Source organism: Gopherus evgoodei, chromosome 1, assembly GCF_007399415.2.
Source record: "Gopherus evgoodei ecotype Sinaloan lineage chromosome 1, rGopEvg1_v1.p, whole genome shotgun sequence".
In the NCBI taxonomy this organism is placed as follows: Eukaryota; Metazoa; Chordata; order Testudines; family Testudinidae; genus Gopherus; species Gopherus evgoodei.
In genome coordinates, this window is record NC_044322.1 from 177,575,360 (window position 1) to 177,594,027 (window position 18,668).

Below are 18,668 nucleotides of genomic sequence, written 5' to 3' on the forward strand. Positions count from 1 at the left end.
GGACTACAGGAAATAAAAATGTTATGATTACTACAAACAATTTTAAAACTAACACATATTGTAGATATTTCCCCCTATAAACTTCAAATGCATTGTCCATTCCACTGCTCAGTTGTAAATGAGTTACTGCCCTTAGCAAAATAGACACATCCTCTTTCTTTATCTAGCATGATATGTTTCATTTAATTAATAATCAAATGTTACATACAAAACTGATCTGAATAGTTGCCTCAAGGGGGAGCTTAAGTTCATCTTGCTGAACCATTGCAGTCTCAAGCCATTCCAAGCTAATGTGCTGAGATGACATTATAATAGCGCCTGACTGTAAAATATTATTTTTGCTTTGTTTTCAGTCATTAAATTGTTATACCTCCATGGTACTGTCCTTCCTGGGGTTCTTTGAAATCCATAATGTGGACTGGTTTGGGCTGGTTTTTGTTCTTCCTTTACTGAAAAATAAAAATATAAAATAATTTCAATTCATTTGATCCCTCTGTGGCTCAGATTTAGGATGCAGCTTGGTCAGGGTATGTCAGACTTGCATCCATCCATTAATTCAGAGTTGTCTCTGTTATTGATTTAATGTACTTTCCCCTCCTACAATAAAGTTATACACAAGCTCTGCCGAAATGCATCACAACAGTGATCAGCAAAGGCAAAGAAGCCACTAAATTATGTTTGAAAGGAGAGTAAATTATTTTGTCTCCCTGTAGACTTAGATTGTCCATGTTGTACTACATTGTTTAGGTTCAGATTTTGCCACTGTCATGGTATAATTCTCCACTCTGAACCTTAGCGTCCAAAAGATGGGGTACCAGCATGAATTCCTCTAAGCTCAATTACCAGCTTAGTACTTGTAGCACTGCCACCAACCAGGAATTACAGTGCCTGATACACTCCGGTCCCCTCCAAAACCTTGCCTGGGGACCCCCAAGATCCAGTCTCTCTGGATCTTAACACAAGGAAAGTAAACCCTTTCGCTCACCATTGCCTCTTCCAGACTTCCCCTCCCTGGGTTACCCTGGAAGATCACTGTGATTCAAACTCCTTGAATCTTCAAAGACAGAGGAAAATTCACCTTCCTCCCTCCTTCTCTCTCCCCGTCCCAGACTCTCCCTGAGACAGAAAGTAATCCTAACACAGAGAGAAAATTAGCCTCTCTCTCCCCCTTCCCTCCTTTCTCCCCACCAAGTCCCTGGTGGATCCGGATCCAGACCCAGTCCCCTGGGGTCTCACCAGAATAAAAAAACAATCCAGTTCTTAAATAAGAAAAGCTTTTAATTAAAGAAAGAAAAACAGTAAAAATTACCTTTGTAAATTTAAGATGGAATATGTTACAGGGTCTTTCAGCTATAGACACTGGGAATACCTTCCCAGCCTAAGTATACAAGTACAAATTAAAATCCTTTCAGTAAAATACAAATTTGAACTCCTCCCAGCCAAATACACATTTGCAAATAAAGAAAACAAACATAAGCCTAACTCACCTTATCTACCTAGTACTCACTATTCTGGACATATAAGAGCCTGTATCAGAGAGATTGGAGAGAAACTTGGTTGCATGTCTGGTCACTCTCAGAACCCAGAGAGAACAACAACCAAAATCTAACAGCACACACAAAAACTTCCCTCCCTCAAGATTTGAAAGTATCCTGTCCCCTGATTGGTCCTCTGGTCAGGTGACAGCCAGGCTCACTGAACTTGTTAACCCTTTACAGGCAAAAGAGGTCTGAAGTACTCCTGTTCTATTAACCCTTAACTATCTGTTTATGACAGCCACCCTTCCTTATGTTAAGCAATATCTTATGCTGAGAGAAGTCCCAGTGGCAAGGTTTTCCTCAACATGAACAAGTAGGAAAAAATCTTTCCTTTAGGACTTGATCTATTTTCTACTGAAATCAATGGGCATTGGAGAAGACTCTTAGTGATGAACTGGTAGAAAAGTCCTAATTATGGCTGGTCAAAGAATTTTCCATCAACATTGTTTTTTCATGGAAAATTGGGGTATTGTGTAATAAAAAGTGTTTACTTTCCACTGAAAAACATTTTTTTTCATCACAAAATGGAAGTCTGTAAAAGTCAATTCTGAAATGCCGCCACAGAACCACACATTCCCATTCTCTTCTGTGGGTTGGGATCCCCAGCCAGACTTCATCTTCCATGATATATTATGGCCAACGACTTCCAGGATGCACCTCAACCATGTGACTGACATGATGCATCACTTCCCCTCACCTAGAGGGGAAAATAGTGCATCCTGGGAGATGATATCAGATCAGGAAGCCCAGATTTTACAGGAGAATGGGAGCAAACTACAGTGCCCATGTGATACCATGGCAGCAGTTCAGAATCAAAAAGCTTTGGCTCCCAGACATATTTCAGGTTTTTATTTTTTCCAAAGGGGTGGGGGTAATTGGAGTAATTGAAAAGATTCCCATTTACTTCAGTGGGCTTTGGAGCTGGGCTGTATGCTTCCAAACTTTACTCCAGTTTTACACTAGTGAATCCAACCCATTTTGTTCATTTATGTCTGAGGTACCCTGAATGGAAAGTCATCTCAGCAAAAAAAACAATTAAAATATGCTCTTTCCAATACAACATGTCTAAATATAATGGATGAGAACTTCAGTTGCTGTATGTCTCCAATGAGTTCAATGAAGCTGTGGCTATTGCCAGCAGTGGAGGATCTGACTCTGCACACAATTTCCAGGAATAATGTTAAGTAAGGAGCAATAAATAGTTTGAGGATATTGTCTAACATTGTTGCTTTGACTGTGAAATACAATCATAGAAACTGAGACATATACCAGGTTGGAATTTAAACTTTCTGCAAGGCATTCAGAGGATAATGGAGATGGGTCTGTGAAGCAGTTTCTCCTTGCTTCCCTGGAAGAAAGGAAAGGGAGAGCATCTAAGCATGAATGAGTGATTGTTGCTACTAATTACAGGAGAGATGCTCTGTTTCCCTTTACTGCTACCCTCTAAGAACCTAAACCAGTCAAAACTTTCCATGTTCTTCCAAGCTAAGCAAGCCCTGGAAGGCATGGATTATGGCTCCACACCAAGATAACCTTTCAGAGGAAAGGTCATCTTCCTATGAAAGCCTACAAAAGAAAAAGGGAGAAGAAGAGACTCATTTGTAAATTGGGAACTTCCTTTCAGAGTAGAACTCCTCACAGAAAGCACTGGAGTTCCCAACTTCTTGTGCTCTGCTCTTTCTAGCTCTTGGAAAGTGCAAAATCCTTTTCTTGGATGAATTATTACAGTTTCAGGGGCCTGATCCAAAACCCATTGAAGTCAACAAGTCTTTCCATTGACATCAGTGGGTTATGCATCACACACTCACATTCTTGCATGGTCTATCTGGAAAGAAAGGCAAGACGTGAACTCAGTCTTTAAAACCCTTTGCATGGTAGCGGAGAGTGTGGAATGAGCTGCTAAAAAAAAAAAAAAAAAAAAAAGATCATGAATGTAAACCTGCCATGATACTTACCTGGAAGGCTAATCCCACTGTTATGCAAGGTGAGATACATCTCCTAATCCTTACAATGTTATGAATGGGCACCTTTCATCACAATCTTCATGTAATCTACCAAGATCCTGTTGGTCAGCGCTGGAATCATGGTGGTTGTATGTAGGTATGGATTTGCCTGACGTGTTACTATTGCTGAGGTTGGGAAATACAAATCTTCCACTTCTTTATATGGAAGTGCACGTCATTAGGCTACCTTACATGTTCTAATGTAGGTCTCATGCATCTGGAGGGATAGGATTACTAAATAACTGTGTGATGCCAGGGAATACCACAGTGATAGTTTATATGAATATCAGGAGATTGTTTCCCATTTGGGGCAATATTTTTTTTAAAGTTTCAGAAATTGCATACCTTTTATTTTGTTTTCTGTTTCACAAGGAAGAATTAAAACTGAAACCCACCAAAAACAGAGAAAATTAAACCTTCCAAATGTTAAAAAAGCTAAAAGAAAGCCCACATGGAATATCGCCCCATTTTACTATAGAAACTCTTCCATCGGCTATTCCCTGGGTCTTCAGAGTTGTTAGTAATCTTGCCTTCCCACCAAAGCTGACATTCAGGGGCAGAGGAGTGCCATGAATGAAGTATTAGCATCACGGTCATATGTACGTGCTTGGGAGAAGGGAGGCGCCACCACCAATCAATATGCTACAAAAGTGCTAACAACTATTGTCAAAACAGATGCATTCTTAAATGTTAGCACTGAAATCACAGCAGCTGAGTGCTGGAATCCAGGTAATTATGCTGCCCATGAACATGTTTGATTTTGTGAAGTTCTTCTGCTCTGGTGTCGTCTTTCTTGCTCTTTCTGGATGGCTAACGCATGAAGACTTATCAGGCTGCTACCCCTTTAAGTTTTTTTCCTAACAACTTATGCCCATTCAGCCAGGGAAGAATTCACCCTTTGTGCAGAAAGTTGGGGGAGTGGGGTGCTCCTTCTGCATGCTCCATGTCAGTGAAGCCTCCCAATGTCATTCCCAAGAGACCAGTTCCAATACAGACTGTGATCAGGCTGCAGGAAGTAAAGGAAAATTGCAACAGTAGAGACAGAAAAAATTGTCTTCCTTGGAACTGGAAAAATTCCTTATAGTCTGTTTTAATGGATCTGTGGATCTACATTAGGCTAGAGCCTTTTCATTGGCAAAAACCCATGAACATGAATTTTCAGTTGTCAGATATAAGTAAATCGTTTGGATTTTCAGGGACAAGAAGATGCATACAGCACAACTGAGAAGGAAGCAAGGGAGAGATGTAAGCATTCTTTATGTATGAAGAGCTTCCTAATGAAAACCTGAATTCATCATTATAAGACAATTTCATTCCAGTGTATTAAAAGTATTTACCTTTTGTGCAGCATCTGGAAACAGCAAGTACCAAAAGCCACTAATATCAACAACAGCAGTGGTATGGTTGGTATAACAACATAAATTAAATTTGGAATTATACCTACAAGGAAAAAAAGTCTCTCATTAGTGCATACTGTATTGAAAGACGTCGTCCCATCTCACTATATATATCTATATGCCCACATTATTCAATTCTGAATTCCTTGTGTAGAAAGACTGCTAATCAATTTTAAAGGAAGATGTGAATATATTAGGAATATAAGACTAAGCCCTCAATATTTTATGAAAATGATGTCCAGAAGGTGCATACTGTAGTTTTCCTTATAAGATTCAGATCTCATTATACTTACACTGCAGCTAAAATATACACTCGATTACATGCGATGAGCTGAATAGTCACAGCTCTTATTCAACCATGCAAGGGAGTAAGAAGTCATAAGCCCCAGGTCCACTCCCCAACCCAATTCCCCTTTACAGCCCTCATGACTGTGACTCTTTCTGGCTGAAAGGGGGCGAGCAGGAGCTACCCATCTGACCCTCTCTGCAGTGAAAACATGGAAAGGAATGGATAGAGGGTATCAGAGCCCTGGATCCACCTCTCCTACTCACTGGTCACAGTATCTACCTTGGTACTTAGTGGGGAGTAAGCTGCTCCATGAAAAGGGGTGAAGTAATTTATTCCTCCCACAGAGCAATACGGAAGCAGGGGCAGAACTGTGACTCTGAGTCCCCACTGGTTCTCTGGTCTTCTACTGGACCAGCACAGCTACGCATTGCTCCTTACTCGGGCTAGACTGAAAAGTTACAGTCTGCCCTTATGCCATTTGAATTTTTTTTCTTTTCTCAGCATTGCAGTTAAAGAACAAAAACAATTCCTGAAGCATTGTCTCCTTTGATATAGGAAGGGTGAGGCCCTTTCTACCCAAATTCTTACAGTGGGCTCACGAAGAGGGATGTTTAGACTCCAGAGACAGCTGTTGTGTGTGAAGGAACCATCCTTTGCCCCTTCAGTAATATGCCACCATACACTTAACATACTGCTGCTTACTGACCACCATGTAGTACCAAGCAATCATCATTGTACAGCTATGTTTAATAGGATCATCTTCCAGGTTCAAGAGAGAAACTGTGATTACATGTTAAATAACTGTATACCCACATTTTATTACCATATACAAGACAAGATACTTGTAGTTGTCTAAACTTGACCCACAAGCTGGTACTCTGCATACAACTATTTTTGAGTATACTTTCACTTGCAAGAGAAAATGTTTAAGGCCAGTTTGTTTATTAACATAATTTGGCTTTCTGTATACCATAGCACTAGTGTTAAACACAGGCTCTTTGTATGCCACGCATTGAAAAGCATAGTACCTATTTATTTATTTATTTTATTTATTTATTTTTAATAGCATTTGCCCCTGAGTGCTCAGATGAAAAATTGCTCTGAGAAACTAAGCAAGTGCAAATGGAGATCTATAGTTGGCTGTGACTGTTGTTGCTTATTTTCCCATGTACCATTGTAAGCCCCATGTTTTACCTCTCCATTATCTAGCATTTTTCAGGATTTTTTTTTCCTTTCTCGGTATATTAGCATTCTCATTATATGTTCAGAGAGCAGCACAACAATGTTATTCTTTAAAATTACAACAAAATAATTCATTGACTCATGTAAAGGTCTCCTAGGAGGCTGGTAATGGGACACGTGGGCATTCACAACAAGAGAACTGATTCAAATTCAGCTGAGATGGACAGCAGTGGAAAGTTATTGCTATCTTTCAGCTGTTCAGTGAACCAAGGACCCAATACTGCAAGATGTTGAGCTGCTCCAGAGAGATGTTGAGTGCCCTCAATGCCCACTGAAGTCTATAAGAGTTGAGGGAACTTAGCACCGCTCAAGAACTGCTTGGAACCATGCAGGATATCAACTCATAAATTAAATGAATTTGTGGGTCTCTGAGCAATTCTTAGCGGGTAGATGGCCCCATCCCAAAAAAACAACACCACAGTTGGCACTTTTATTGGCAGTTTTTCAAATGCTCTCAACCTAGAGATGATCCCTCCAAATATGGGTTGGGGCACATGGGGAACCTTGCTATACCTTGAGGCTATTGGGTAGGTAACACAACACTTCAGTCCCTAGAACTATCAAGCTGGCACCTTTTGTGAGCACTAAAATTCAGTTTCTAAAGAGAAAACAAATGTCTTATGTTTGTGTTAGATCATTTTACACATTTTTGGCTTTGACTGTATCAGAGATATTTGAGGCCTGATCCTGTAATCAGATCCACAGTGGTAGAACCCTGTGCCCTGGTAGAGACCCACTGAGTTCAGAGGGGCATTGGTGAGGGGCAAAGGTCTGATCCAGGTTCATGCAGATCCAATTGCAGTGCTGAAGACAAAGTAGGAATATTTGAAATAGTTGAGTATTCCCTCCCAGAAAGCTAATCACAGCCATTGATTCCTGCAAGAACATCTAAGAGAAACTGATCAGAAGTCTTGAATTTTTAGTCAAGGGTATTGTGATGGGGTAAACTAGGCTCAGAGGTTCACTGCTGGAGGCCTCAGGGTGCTACCACCACTCCATCTCAGAGAGGAGTTGAGTCCTCCCAGTGACCTAGAGAGGCTGTGGGGTGGGGAAGAGAAGCAGCCAATGAGAGAGGCTACAGGGAGCAGCCAATCATGGCCCAAAAGGGTGATATAAAAGGAGCTGCAGAGCCAGAGTCAGATAGTTGCTGCCTGGAGCTGAAGGAATGAGGACTGTGTTCCTGGCTGGCTGATGGAGCAGCTGTACCATGGACAGATCAGTTGTTGGCAAGAGGGAGCTCCTGGCTGGCTGCTGGGATCGAAGATAGAAGAACAGTTGGGGCCAGAAAGGTATGGCACCATACTAGGACGGACTGGGACTATTTGAGGCTAGCCCAGAAGGGGCTGCCAGACTGATTAAGGTCTGAGCCCAAGGAGGGCTGCAGGAAGACAGTGCCTCCAAGGAGGAAGCCCTGGGGGTTCTGGCCCCATACCAGGGCTGGGACTATTTAAAGACTGAGCCCAGGGAGGGCTACAGAGATACCAATGGAGGGGTACTGGGGTAGGCCCTTAGTGGACTGCATACACCAGAAGGAGTCTGTTTTGTTTCACATACATATTGCATGTGTGACTTGGCCAGAGGGCTGAGTTGTTGAAAACCTGCCTAAGAAACCACCTACAGAACTCACCACAAACTAAGAGGTGAAGACAATGCACCTGGCCAGAGGGCACTCATGAGAAGTGGATGCTACCCCTTAAAGGTATATTTTCAGCAGACCTCTAAGGAATAAACTGTCTAATTCCCATCAACAAGGGAAGTTGCATATCTCATTCTAATTCCCTCCATCCTCTGTTACTATTTTGCTCCAAACATTAAAACCCTATGAATACATTACCTGTTTCAGTAACAACTACATGAGAATTATCTTCTGATTTGTTTTCATCATAAGGCTTTCCTGCTGTCACTGATGGAAAAACCTCTGAAAAAGAAGTTAAACAGATTAGAAAAATAACAACCATAGAAAGAGGGGTAATTACATATAGTAGCATCTATTCATAGTTTTTTACATTAAAACAGATTCATATTTGTTATCTGAACTGTTTCAGTCCTGAATAAGTTTATTGGAAGTAAATGTGTCTACAGAACTTTAGTGTGTTAGGATTAAATATGGAATAGGAATTAAAAGCAGCAGTGTTTTGAACTACATCTATATATTTGCAACTACATCTGCAAATATTCCTCTCTGCAGGATTCTCTTTCAATATGTTCCACTACTAACACAAGTCTGTTTAAAAAAATAATAAACTATGTAACTTTCCTAGAGCCTGTAAATGATTCATGAGATTATGTCTTTGTCATTGCAACCCAAGCTAAAAGTTTTTTTTTTTAAAGTTTCTTACCATAATCTGTGTCTGTTCTGTCGCCTAGTTCTTTTTCTAGGACATCATCTGTTAAATCAATCGTTTGACAATGTAAGAGTAATAAAACAGACATCTTTTACATTGTTTTATACATAGTACCATAGCTCAAAACTATGCTTTCATGTTAATTTAAAAAACACAATTGTTAAAGAATTCTTTAACTTCATATTTCAATATTTGGCAAGCACTTTTCTGAAGAATGTTTGACACAAAACATTAAAGTTAAGAATTGGTATCAAACTACTTCTAGATCGTACTTCTGCACAAATCTAGATAAATAGGAATGCTGCAGTTTTGCCTTAAGGCCATTTTTTTTCTGTAGAATCTACTAATTTATTGGATGAATAATTGAAACCCACCCTTTTCTTGTGTCAGATATAATCTGAATATAGCTTTTCTTAACATCTCACTTCTTCTCTTATAGTCAGAGGATCCTAGAACATACTAAAATGGGCAATGGTCTTGATAATGTGGGCTAAAGAAACCTTTTCTTATTTCCAATAGGATTATCCAAAAATTTGCTATAGAGCAATGAGAAGTATGAACCAGATGTTTTGACAGAAGATATCAATTTTTTATTTTATTTTTGCTACAGACATCCCTAAAATCAAAAAAGATACATCAATGAACTATTAGAAATTGGTGGTAAGGAAATGCAATCATTGCAAAAGAGGAGGTTAATATTCCATTTCTAATGAAAGATAACCAATTAGAAACTATAACTACAAAACATACAGCAAAGGCCAGTTAGGATGCAGAAATGGGACAGTAGCATTATCTATGTCTAAAGGATTCCATAGATTATTGAAATTATTTTGAACGGAGAGAATGATCGCAGAGGTAGAATCTGTATGGTTATTTGGATACCATTCCCATGTTATAAGATGAATACCAGTTGTATTACTGGTCTTTAGCTCAAAACAGTAATGCTCAGAGTTCAAAGAGGTAATAAAATCTACTGTGTCATGGTATAAACCCCCACTCTGAACCTTAGCGTCCAAAAAATGGGGTACCAGCATGAATTCCTCTAAGCTCAATTACCAGCTTAGTACTTGTAGCGCTGCCACCAACCAGGAATTCCAGTGCCTGGTACACTCCGGTCCCCCAAAAATCTTGCCCGGGGACCCCCAAGACCCAGTCCCTCTGGATCTTAACACAAGGAAAGTAAACCCTTTCGCTCACCGTTGCCTCTCCCAGACTTCCCCTCCCTGGGTTACCCTGGAAGATCACTGTGATTCAAACTCCTTAAATCTTAAAACAGAGAGGAAAATCCACCTTCCCCCCTCCCAGACTCTCCCTGAGAGAGAAAGTAATCCTAACACAGAGAAAATTAACTTTTCTCTCCCCCTTCCCTCCTTTCTCCTCACCAGTTCCCTGGTGAATCCAGACCCTGTCCCCTGGGATCTCACACCAAAATAAAAAACAATCAGGTTCTTAAACAAGAAAAGCTTTTAATTAAAAGAAAAAACAGTAAAAATTATCTTTGTAAATTCAAGATGAAATATGTTACAGGGTCTTTCAGCTATAGACACTGGGAATACCCTCCCAGCCTAAGTATACAAGTACAAATTAAAATCCTTTCAGCAAAATACAAATTTGAACTCCTTCCAGCCAAATACACATTTGCAAATAAAGAAAACAAACATAAGCCTAACTCGCTTTATCTACCTAGTACTTACTAGTCTGGACATATAAGAGACTGTATCAGAGAGATTGGAGAGAAACTGGTTGCACATCTGGTCACTCTCAGAACCCAGAGAGAACAACCAAACCCTAACAGCACACCCAAACTTCCCTCCCTCATTATTTGAAAGTATCCTGTCCCCTGATTGGTCCTCTGGTCAGGTGACAGCCAGGCTCACTGATCTTGTTAACCCTTTACAGGCAAAAAAGATATGAAGTACTTCTATTAACTCTTTCTTATCTGTTTATGACATACTGCAACAGTAACAATTACTTCAGCTTCTCAGATAAAAACTGGTTAATTGGAACATGGCTTGGAGAAAAATATTAAAGTACTTGAAACTATTGCTTCTAGAAGTAGCTAATTGTGGAGCATAAAAGGGTGGATTAATTTTTAATTTGATCTGAAAATCAAGATGCAAGAGGAGTTGGCTCAGAAACTAAATGTGATTACAGCTACTATTATATAATTAAGATCAACATCCTTTCAAGGTGAATGAGATTCAAACCCACAGCTAGTACTGTGACATTAAACACCATCAAGGGAGGTTCCCCCACTCCACACCACACCTGAAGATATTATTTAGATAGAAAACAAAAAATTGCAATATGTCAATTAGGGACTTGGAGGCTGGCTGAGTAAAGTTGCCTAATGAATCTCAGAGTCAAACTCAGAGCATGAATTTTGATAGTTCCATTGTAAAGATGAAAAAACAAGATGTATTTAAGTACTCCAGAAATAGGAAGTTTTAGGAACAGAGATAAATTGGTTCTCCTACTCTGATTTTTCTAAACTTGTAAATTTCACTGAAATTGAAAGTGACCCTAATTTGCAGGCAGACTGAGATTTACTGTCTGTAAGGTGTAAGTGACATTCCAGTTTGTAATATATACCTTGTCACTTTTGTGGTCAGAGCCTGATTTTGTAAGAAGCAATTGGATGAGAATCTCTGCAGGTTCAGACTAAACACTGAAACTCTGGTTCAGTGTGGAGTTTTACATACAGCCTGGCTTTGAGGATGGTTTACAACCTGTTTGTTTTTTTGCATGCAGTTTGGCTAAATTTATGCTGGATTTGTATGTTCTCTTTGTGGTCACAGTGGACAATTTAAGATTCAGTAATGCTTTGAGTACCATAATCCTGGTAAGAAAAGTGGTGTTTATCTACTGCCAAGCATGTTTACTATAACTAAAAAATCATTATGTCCTCAAATTCAAGCTTGCTTCTAATTTCCTTGTTCTGGCTGTCCAGTTTTAAGTTTCCTCAGCTGAAATATGCAGGATCCAGAAAAGATTCGCATGTCATTTCTGGAGGTTAAGACAAACTGAAAAATCCCTGGCCTCTTGTGTCATCATCTGAACTGATGTGCCTGTGTGTGTATGTGCGTGGTTTTCTTCTTGTTACGCTGGACCTCCCTGAATTCCATTTACTTGTATTCATTTTACAGCTCGGTTAAGTGACATTTCCAAGACATCACAGAAAGGCAGTGACAGAGCCAGAGGGCGAGAACTAGCATTACTGGAAAATGGTGAAAATATTTTGGCAACATTTCACATGAAAACATTGGCCAATTCCTTTCACCCCATTTTCAAGTTCTTTCAGTACAGTTTTCCACAAAATATTGAGGATCCCCAAATCCGCAACAATTTCTGCTAAAGCAGTGACTTTTCTGTTAACATACCACATGTGAAATCTGACTTTAGTTTTTTCTTACCTAGACTATACTTGCAGATAAAATTGTGCTTCATGTTGCATCTGTCGTCATTCCACTGGTAAAGGTAAGGCCCCCCCAGGCCAGGGTTTGCAGTTGGTTGATGATACATCACAACACAAGCTTCACTTCCACAGGAAGGCTCATCTGTATACCAATTTCTAGCAGTGCATATAAATCATAATGTTCAAACTCTTGCAGATAAAAGGCCCACCATATCATCTAATAGAACCATTCACAAGCATCCAGAAATCTAGTGGAAGTTATAGCACATAGGCTCCATTGTCCCTTAAAGCAGAATAAGCTGCATTTCCCCCAGCTCCTGCATGAAACAGAGTGGGGGTCTACCACCAGTCTTGCAGATCTTGGAGCATCTTCCTGCAGCGAAGAAGCATCCATGCAGATGTCTGCTTTCTGATGCCCGTTTTCCCTGCCACCTACCCACAGATGCCCTGCAGATTATGGCTCCTGAATGTTGCCATTTGTTCTACTGGTCTTTAGCTGAATCAGGAAATCTAATGGGGTTTCCAAAATCTGGGATGTGGGCAGAGTGAGTTTCTCTAAACAGTCTGCACTAAGTTACGCAGCTGTTGGCCTTCTGGTTTGAGGGCCAGAATCCAGCAGAGTTTGGTTGCCATTTTCTCCCCATCCGCCTCCTTCCAACACCGCAGAGCTGGAAGCCTGTGGAACCCTTACTTCTATGAGGTTGGGAGCAAGGGCTGAGACAAGCATGCTGCTGAGACATCTTTCCACGTCTCTAAGTGTATATCCATTGGCTCAGCCTCCTCTTTGTGTGAAGAAGCAGCAGGGGCATGTTATTAGCCTCACTGACCAACTTTTCTATATGCTTCAATTCACAAAACATTTGACTTTTTTGGGTGCTGCACACTGTGTTTCCCTCCATAAACCCTTTAAACTATAGGCAATCTCTCAGACTTTTACCTGAATGATGAAATGGTTCCATCAGTCCATTGGTAGAGCTCAGGGCAAGCACTTGATGTTGCTTGTCCCTCTCCGCTTCTCCACAATCCAATCCAGAAGTCACCATCAGAAATCCCAGAGCCCGACTTAGTGAGGTTTTGTAACATGTTTTCTATGAGCTTCTGTTCAGTTTCACTTGCCAGACTTAAAAGCATACCACCATCGATTTCACAGGCATGACGGGCCTCCTGAAAGCCCACACGTCTTGACAAGTCCTGGAAGTAGGCTATCTTGTAACAGGGATGCTTGATATCTTCATAACACACTTTTTGACCTTAAATACCATGACAAAGAAGATTAATTATATTTCTACTTGCTACTTACTGAAGGAAGTCATGCTTTATTTTGATAGGGGTTCAGCAGCATTAACCCAATCTCCAATTTTAACACTGCTGGTGTCATGCACATCTTGGTCCCTGTCCTAAAATCCCTAAGCAGATGAAAGTCCCATCGAAACCACAGAGAATCCTTTTGACAACTATGGGAATATTCCTTGCTTAAGGACTGCAGGGTTGGGCCCCTTCCTTAAAAGTAGTATTTGTTTTTAAAAAACTGCTGCGTATGGGATCAATCCCACTTCTATTGGCATAAATGGCAAAATTCCATTTGACTTTAATAGACACAAAATTAGGCACTAAATTTTCATTGTCAAAAGGAGGTCATGAGTTTCTTCAGTCAGTTATCTAATCCTGCTTGTTTGGATTCCCCAATATTTATAGTTTTACCCCTATCTCCAGGCATGTTCAATGCAGTCAATGGAAACTACGGATGGTACGTGAGACCATAACAATACATAGCCAAGTGTAGCAGGGTGGTCCCCTGCTCCTGCCCTGAAGGGCTTAAAGCCAGCCCTGAGAGAGGGCTGAGGCTGGGAAGGAAAGCCTGGGCTGAGGCTGGGAAGGTAGTAACAGCTGGGGCCATGCCTCAATCAGGGCCAGCTGGTCTCTATAAGAGGCTGTGAGCCAGAAGCCCAAACAGTCTCCCTCTGCCTGTAGAGGGAGATAGGCCTGGCTGCAGGGAGCTAGAGAACAGGGTACCTGAGTGGAGCAGGACTGGGGAAAGGCTGAGGTACTGGAGAGCTCCAGCCTGGAAAGCCCCAGGCTGCGGGCTAGCGTTGGGCTAATAGGTACTGGGGGTTGCAGAAGGCAGGCCCCGGGTTAGGCAAAGGCAGCAGGTCCAAAACCAACCTTGTCAGTGATGGTTAGGCTGATACTGCAGCCTCTCCCAGGGCGTGGGGCAAGATGATGACTGGCAGTAGCCTGGTACTGAGGTGAGGTGGGGATAGTGTTTGGAGGTTCCCCAGGGAGGGGAGACTCTGAGAGAAAGGGGTTACTGCCAGGGCCAGCACCCCAGATAAAGGGGCACCTGGTCCAGGAGGGACACGGGGGCCAGAGGACAGGTGTATCACCAGCCTGCAGAGGGCACTGTGAAGCTGGAATGAGCTAATTCCATGAGAGACCAGCAGGAGGCGTCACAGGGGTGAGTCCACTCTTCTACACGAAGCAGAACAATATAATCAAAATATTTTCAGAAAGCATCAAATCTAATTTGTTCACACAAACAAATATTTACTTATCAGAGGGGTAGCCATGTTAGTCTGGATCTGTAAAAGCAGCAAAGAGTCTTGTGGCACCTTATAGACTAACTGTTAGTCTATAAGGTGCCACAGGACTCTTTGCTAAATATTTACTTAAACTTCAGTTGATAAATCTGTTTAAAGGATCAAACCAAACGCTCCAATGACTCTTTTTTGTAAAATGAAACTGCAAGGTAAAGAAAGTGAAACTGCACTTATTATATATTTACTTTCTTCCAAAAGCAGTTGAAATGTGTGCTTACTATCCTGTATTTGCTATTGACCTCTTTTAAAACTTATACTTTGAATCTAAAATGACAAATGATTCAAATCAGAGCAAATCAGTGGTGTCATCTGTATATATAATGTGGTTAGTGCTGCTGAAGTCCATAGATGTTTAAAAATGTACCAGCTGTATGTATAGTGATCTTGATTTTTATCTTAAGACTTTACACAGTTTCTTTTAGACTTCTTGTAGTTGGACTAACTAAAAGCCTCTTTTAAAAGAATTATTTTTCTTTTCTGTTCCAATTCCAGCATAGAAAATGTGCAAATTATAGTATTTTGTAAAGTTAACAAAGGCCTTACAGAAGTAATAAGAAATTACTATAATTATCTAGACTGTTTGAACACAAACAGAAAACAATTTTACCATTAAACCTGTAAAAAATAAGTTGTTCATAAGCCATATTTGTTGAAGAGGAGCATAAATGATTATTTTTGCTTGAAAAAATCCACGTCTTTTGTATGCCTCAGTTTTTAACCATAATAAATGTTAATAGATCTAGGTAAACACCCCAGTGACTTTATATCTGAAAGTTTTATCCTATTTAGCTTGATAAATGTATATGTTTTTGTAATTAGGACACAAACATCATTATGCAACTTAAATTTAATTTTCCCTAAATGTTTTTCCATACACAAAGTGTAACCATATTATTTCAATCAAAATGGCTTTTATAATAAGAGAATGACAAAACAAGAAATAACAAGTAGGTCTTCATGAAAGGGTGAAAAGAACAGGAGTATTTGGGGCACCTTAGACTAACAAATTTTTTGAGCATAAGCTTTTGTGGGCTACAGTCCACAGAGTGAGCACACAGTGGGTCTGATTTTCCTCCATTAAGTTATTCTTAATTCACATAAATGTAAAATCAGGCATACTGTGTATGATTCCTCAGAAGCAGGTTACATTTGCATACTGCATAGTAGCTGCTTCTCTCCATTTATAGACATACAGCATAATTCCTGGAACTTCCAGTTAATAGCGAGAATTCATTAAGCAATAGTTAGTATGATCAAATCCATCTAGCTAAGTCCAAAGGTAAGTCTCATTGCTACAAATTTTCAATGAAAAACAAATGTGGCTCTTCTGTGTTGTAGGGATGATCCCTATATTTAGTTTGGCTACCTCTTTACATAATAAATTATTCTTATGATCTTTCTTGAAAAGCGCTAATACTTCCATTGTTTGAAGTAGGCCTTTGAAATTCAAAAGGCAGAAATCCCTCGGGTCACAGAAGTGTCTTTTCTTAGTCCGATGAAATTCTGTTCAGGTGCGGTGGCGGTATAAACTTTAGAAAAATAATCATTTCCCTTCTGTCACTTTGGTAGGCAGCAAAAGTGTGACAGCCTGCCAAAATAATAACCCGACATGAATACTCTAACCTAAGGCCAAGCTTATATCAGCTCCACGTACTGCACAGACAACCCTTCAAGAAGACAGCTTCCTCAAGAGTTGGGGGGCTGAAATTCTGATGGGACTTGCCCTGACAATGGTTCCCAGATTCTGCACATGGATTCAGAGGTCCAGTCCCATCTCCTCTCCCAAGATAATAGCTTTTTCCTCCTACCTGCTAAAGAAATAAGTCCTGTAGTTCTAGCTGTGCTGAAGGTTCAGGGTTCAAACCCTGAAGATGCACATTGAGGAGTTGTTACAGATGTGCATAACAGAATTTGATTTTTACCCAGTTCCTTTTAAAAAATATCTTCCTTAAAAAAACTAATGTAGTCAAAGAACATTATTAAGGTTGCAAAGTCAAGCATTCAAAAGTTAGGAAATGTGAACATTAAGATTGCCCTGTGCTATTTAACTTGTCATTTGTACACATGCATTATGATACAGCCTTTAATTATATAATCACATACTACTTTTTCCTCTGGACCTCTGCCTCATTCAGTGCACAAGATGGACCGTGCACAGGAAATGAGATACCTGTTGAATATGTTTATCCTCATCATTCAATGAGTAGCCCCTGCCTTATTTAATGCAAAACATCCCAAGACTGAAATCAATACTAAATTATTTAGGTTGCAAGAATCTTTATAATGGAAAATGTTAGGTGATCTAAATAGAGGGGTAAACCTATAAACTTGAATTGAAAAGTGTATATATAAATTCTGAAGATCATTTGCCCAGTGACTTATTCTTCTGACTTTCCAGTTAAATATTAGGGATTTATTCTCCTCTTGTTCTGTGCACCTGGCTCCCAAGAGGTAGATCTGCATGGTGGGGACTCCCTATTAAGAACAGATAGGCCTGTCACTAGAACTGATCCAGAGAATAGAAATGTGTGTTATCTGCTGGGAGCTGTGATTCGGATCTGGTCCTGAGATTGAAGAGGATCCTACTTAGAGCGGGAAAGAATCTACTGATTGTCCTTCTTGCAGATTCTTGCCAGAACATACAAAGGAAGGCTATGCCAGGCTGGGGAAGACACATAAAGAAATGGAGGCTCAAGTGATCTTCAGTGGGATTCTGTCTCTAGAGGAGAAGACAAGACAAGATTATGATCATCAACAGATGGCTCAGGCAGTGGTGCTATAAGGAGGTGTCATAAACAGATAGCTAAGGGTTAACGTCTCTTTCACCTGGAAAGAAGTAATCTGAACCACCTGACCAGAGGACCAATCAGGAAACAGGATTTTTTTCAACTCTGGGTGGAGGGAATTGTGTGTCTGAGTTCTTTGTCTGTCTGCCTGTATGCTCTCTCAGATGAGGAGTGATTTCTATTTCCTGCTTTCTAATCTTCTGTTTCCCAGCTGTAAGTACAAAAAGATCAGATAGGATTTATATATATTTTTTGTATTTACATGAATATAGTTGCTGGAGTGTTTTAAATTGTATTCTGTTTGAATAAGGCTGTTTATTCAATATTCTTTTAAGCAATTGACCCTGTATTTGTTACCTTAATACAGAGAGACCATTTTTATGTATTTTTCTTTCTTTTTATATAAAGCTTTCTTTTTAAGACCTGTTGGAGTTTTTTCTTTAGTGGGAAATTCAAGGGAATTGGGTCTGCAGTTCACCAGGGAATTGGTGGGAGGAAGAAATCAGGGGGAGGTCTGTGTGTGTTAGATTTACTAGTCTGACTTTGCATTCCCTCTGGGTGAAGAGGAAAGTGCTTTTGTTTCCAGGACTGGAATTACAGAGGGTGGACTCTCTCTGCTTAGATTCACGGAGGTTGCTTCTGTGTATCTCTCCAGGAGCACCTGGAGGGGGGAAGGGAAAAGATTTATTTCCCTTTGTTGTGAGACTCAAGGGTTTGGGTCTTGGGGTCCCCAGGGAAGGGTTTCGGGGGGACCAGAGTGCCCCAAAACACTCTAATTTTTTGGGTGGTGGCAGCAGTACCAGGTCCAAGCTGGTAACTAAGCTTGGAGGTTTTCATGCTAACCCCCATATTTTGGACGCTAAGGTCCAAATCTGGGACTAGATTATATGACAGGAGGGCTTTGGGATGTTCAACAACTGGGAAGCAATGATGGACAGAAGACTTTTCTCATAGGATGGACTCCACTTAAATAGAGTTCAATTCAGAATTTAATATCTGGCAGACTGCTTACACCCAATCCCCAGGTATGGAGCCTTACCAACCTTCAGGTATGGA

The 18,668-nt window shown here is 40.3% G+C and overlaps 1 protein-coding gene across 2 annotated transcripts in view; it reads right to left on the reverse strand.

Moving 5' to 3' along the window:
• Positions 1-18,668, reverse strand: part of CHODL (chondrolectin) — a 50,845-nt gene continuing 32,177 nt past the window's right edge. The window contains exons 2-7 of one of the 2 annotated variants that reach the window (XM_030552393.1): positions 13,167-13,479; positions 12,228-12,385; positions 8,809-8,856; positions 8,304-8,387; positions 4,879-4,981; positions 293-449 (exon numbers count right to left, since the gene is read on the reverse strand). In XM_030552393.1, the coding sequence (XP_030408253.1) occupies positions 365-449; positions 4,879-4,981; positions 8,304-8,387; positions 8,809-8,856; positions 12,228-12,385; positions 13,167-13,479 (791 nt within the window). In that variant the 3' untranslated portion in view covers positions 293-364. Of the gene's footprint in view, positions 450-4,878; positions 4,982-8,303; positions 8,388-8,808; positions 8,857-12,227; positions 12,386-13,166; positions 13,480-18,668 lie in introns of both variants that reach the window. The other variant, XM_030552402.1, reaches the window with a different exon arrangement.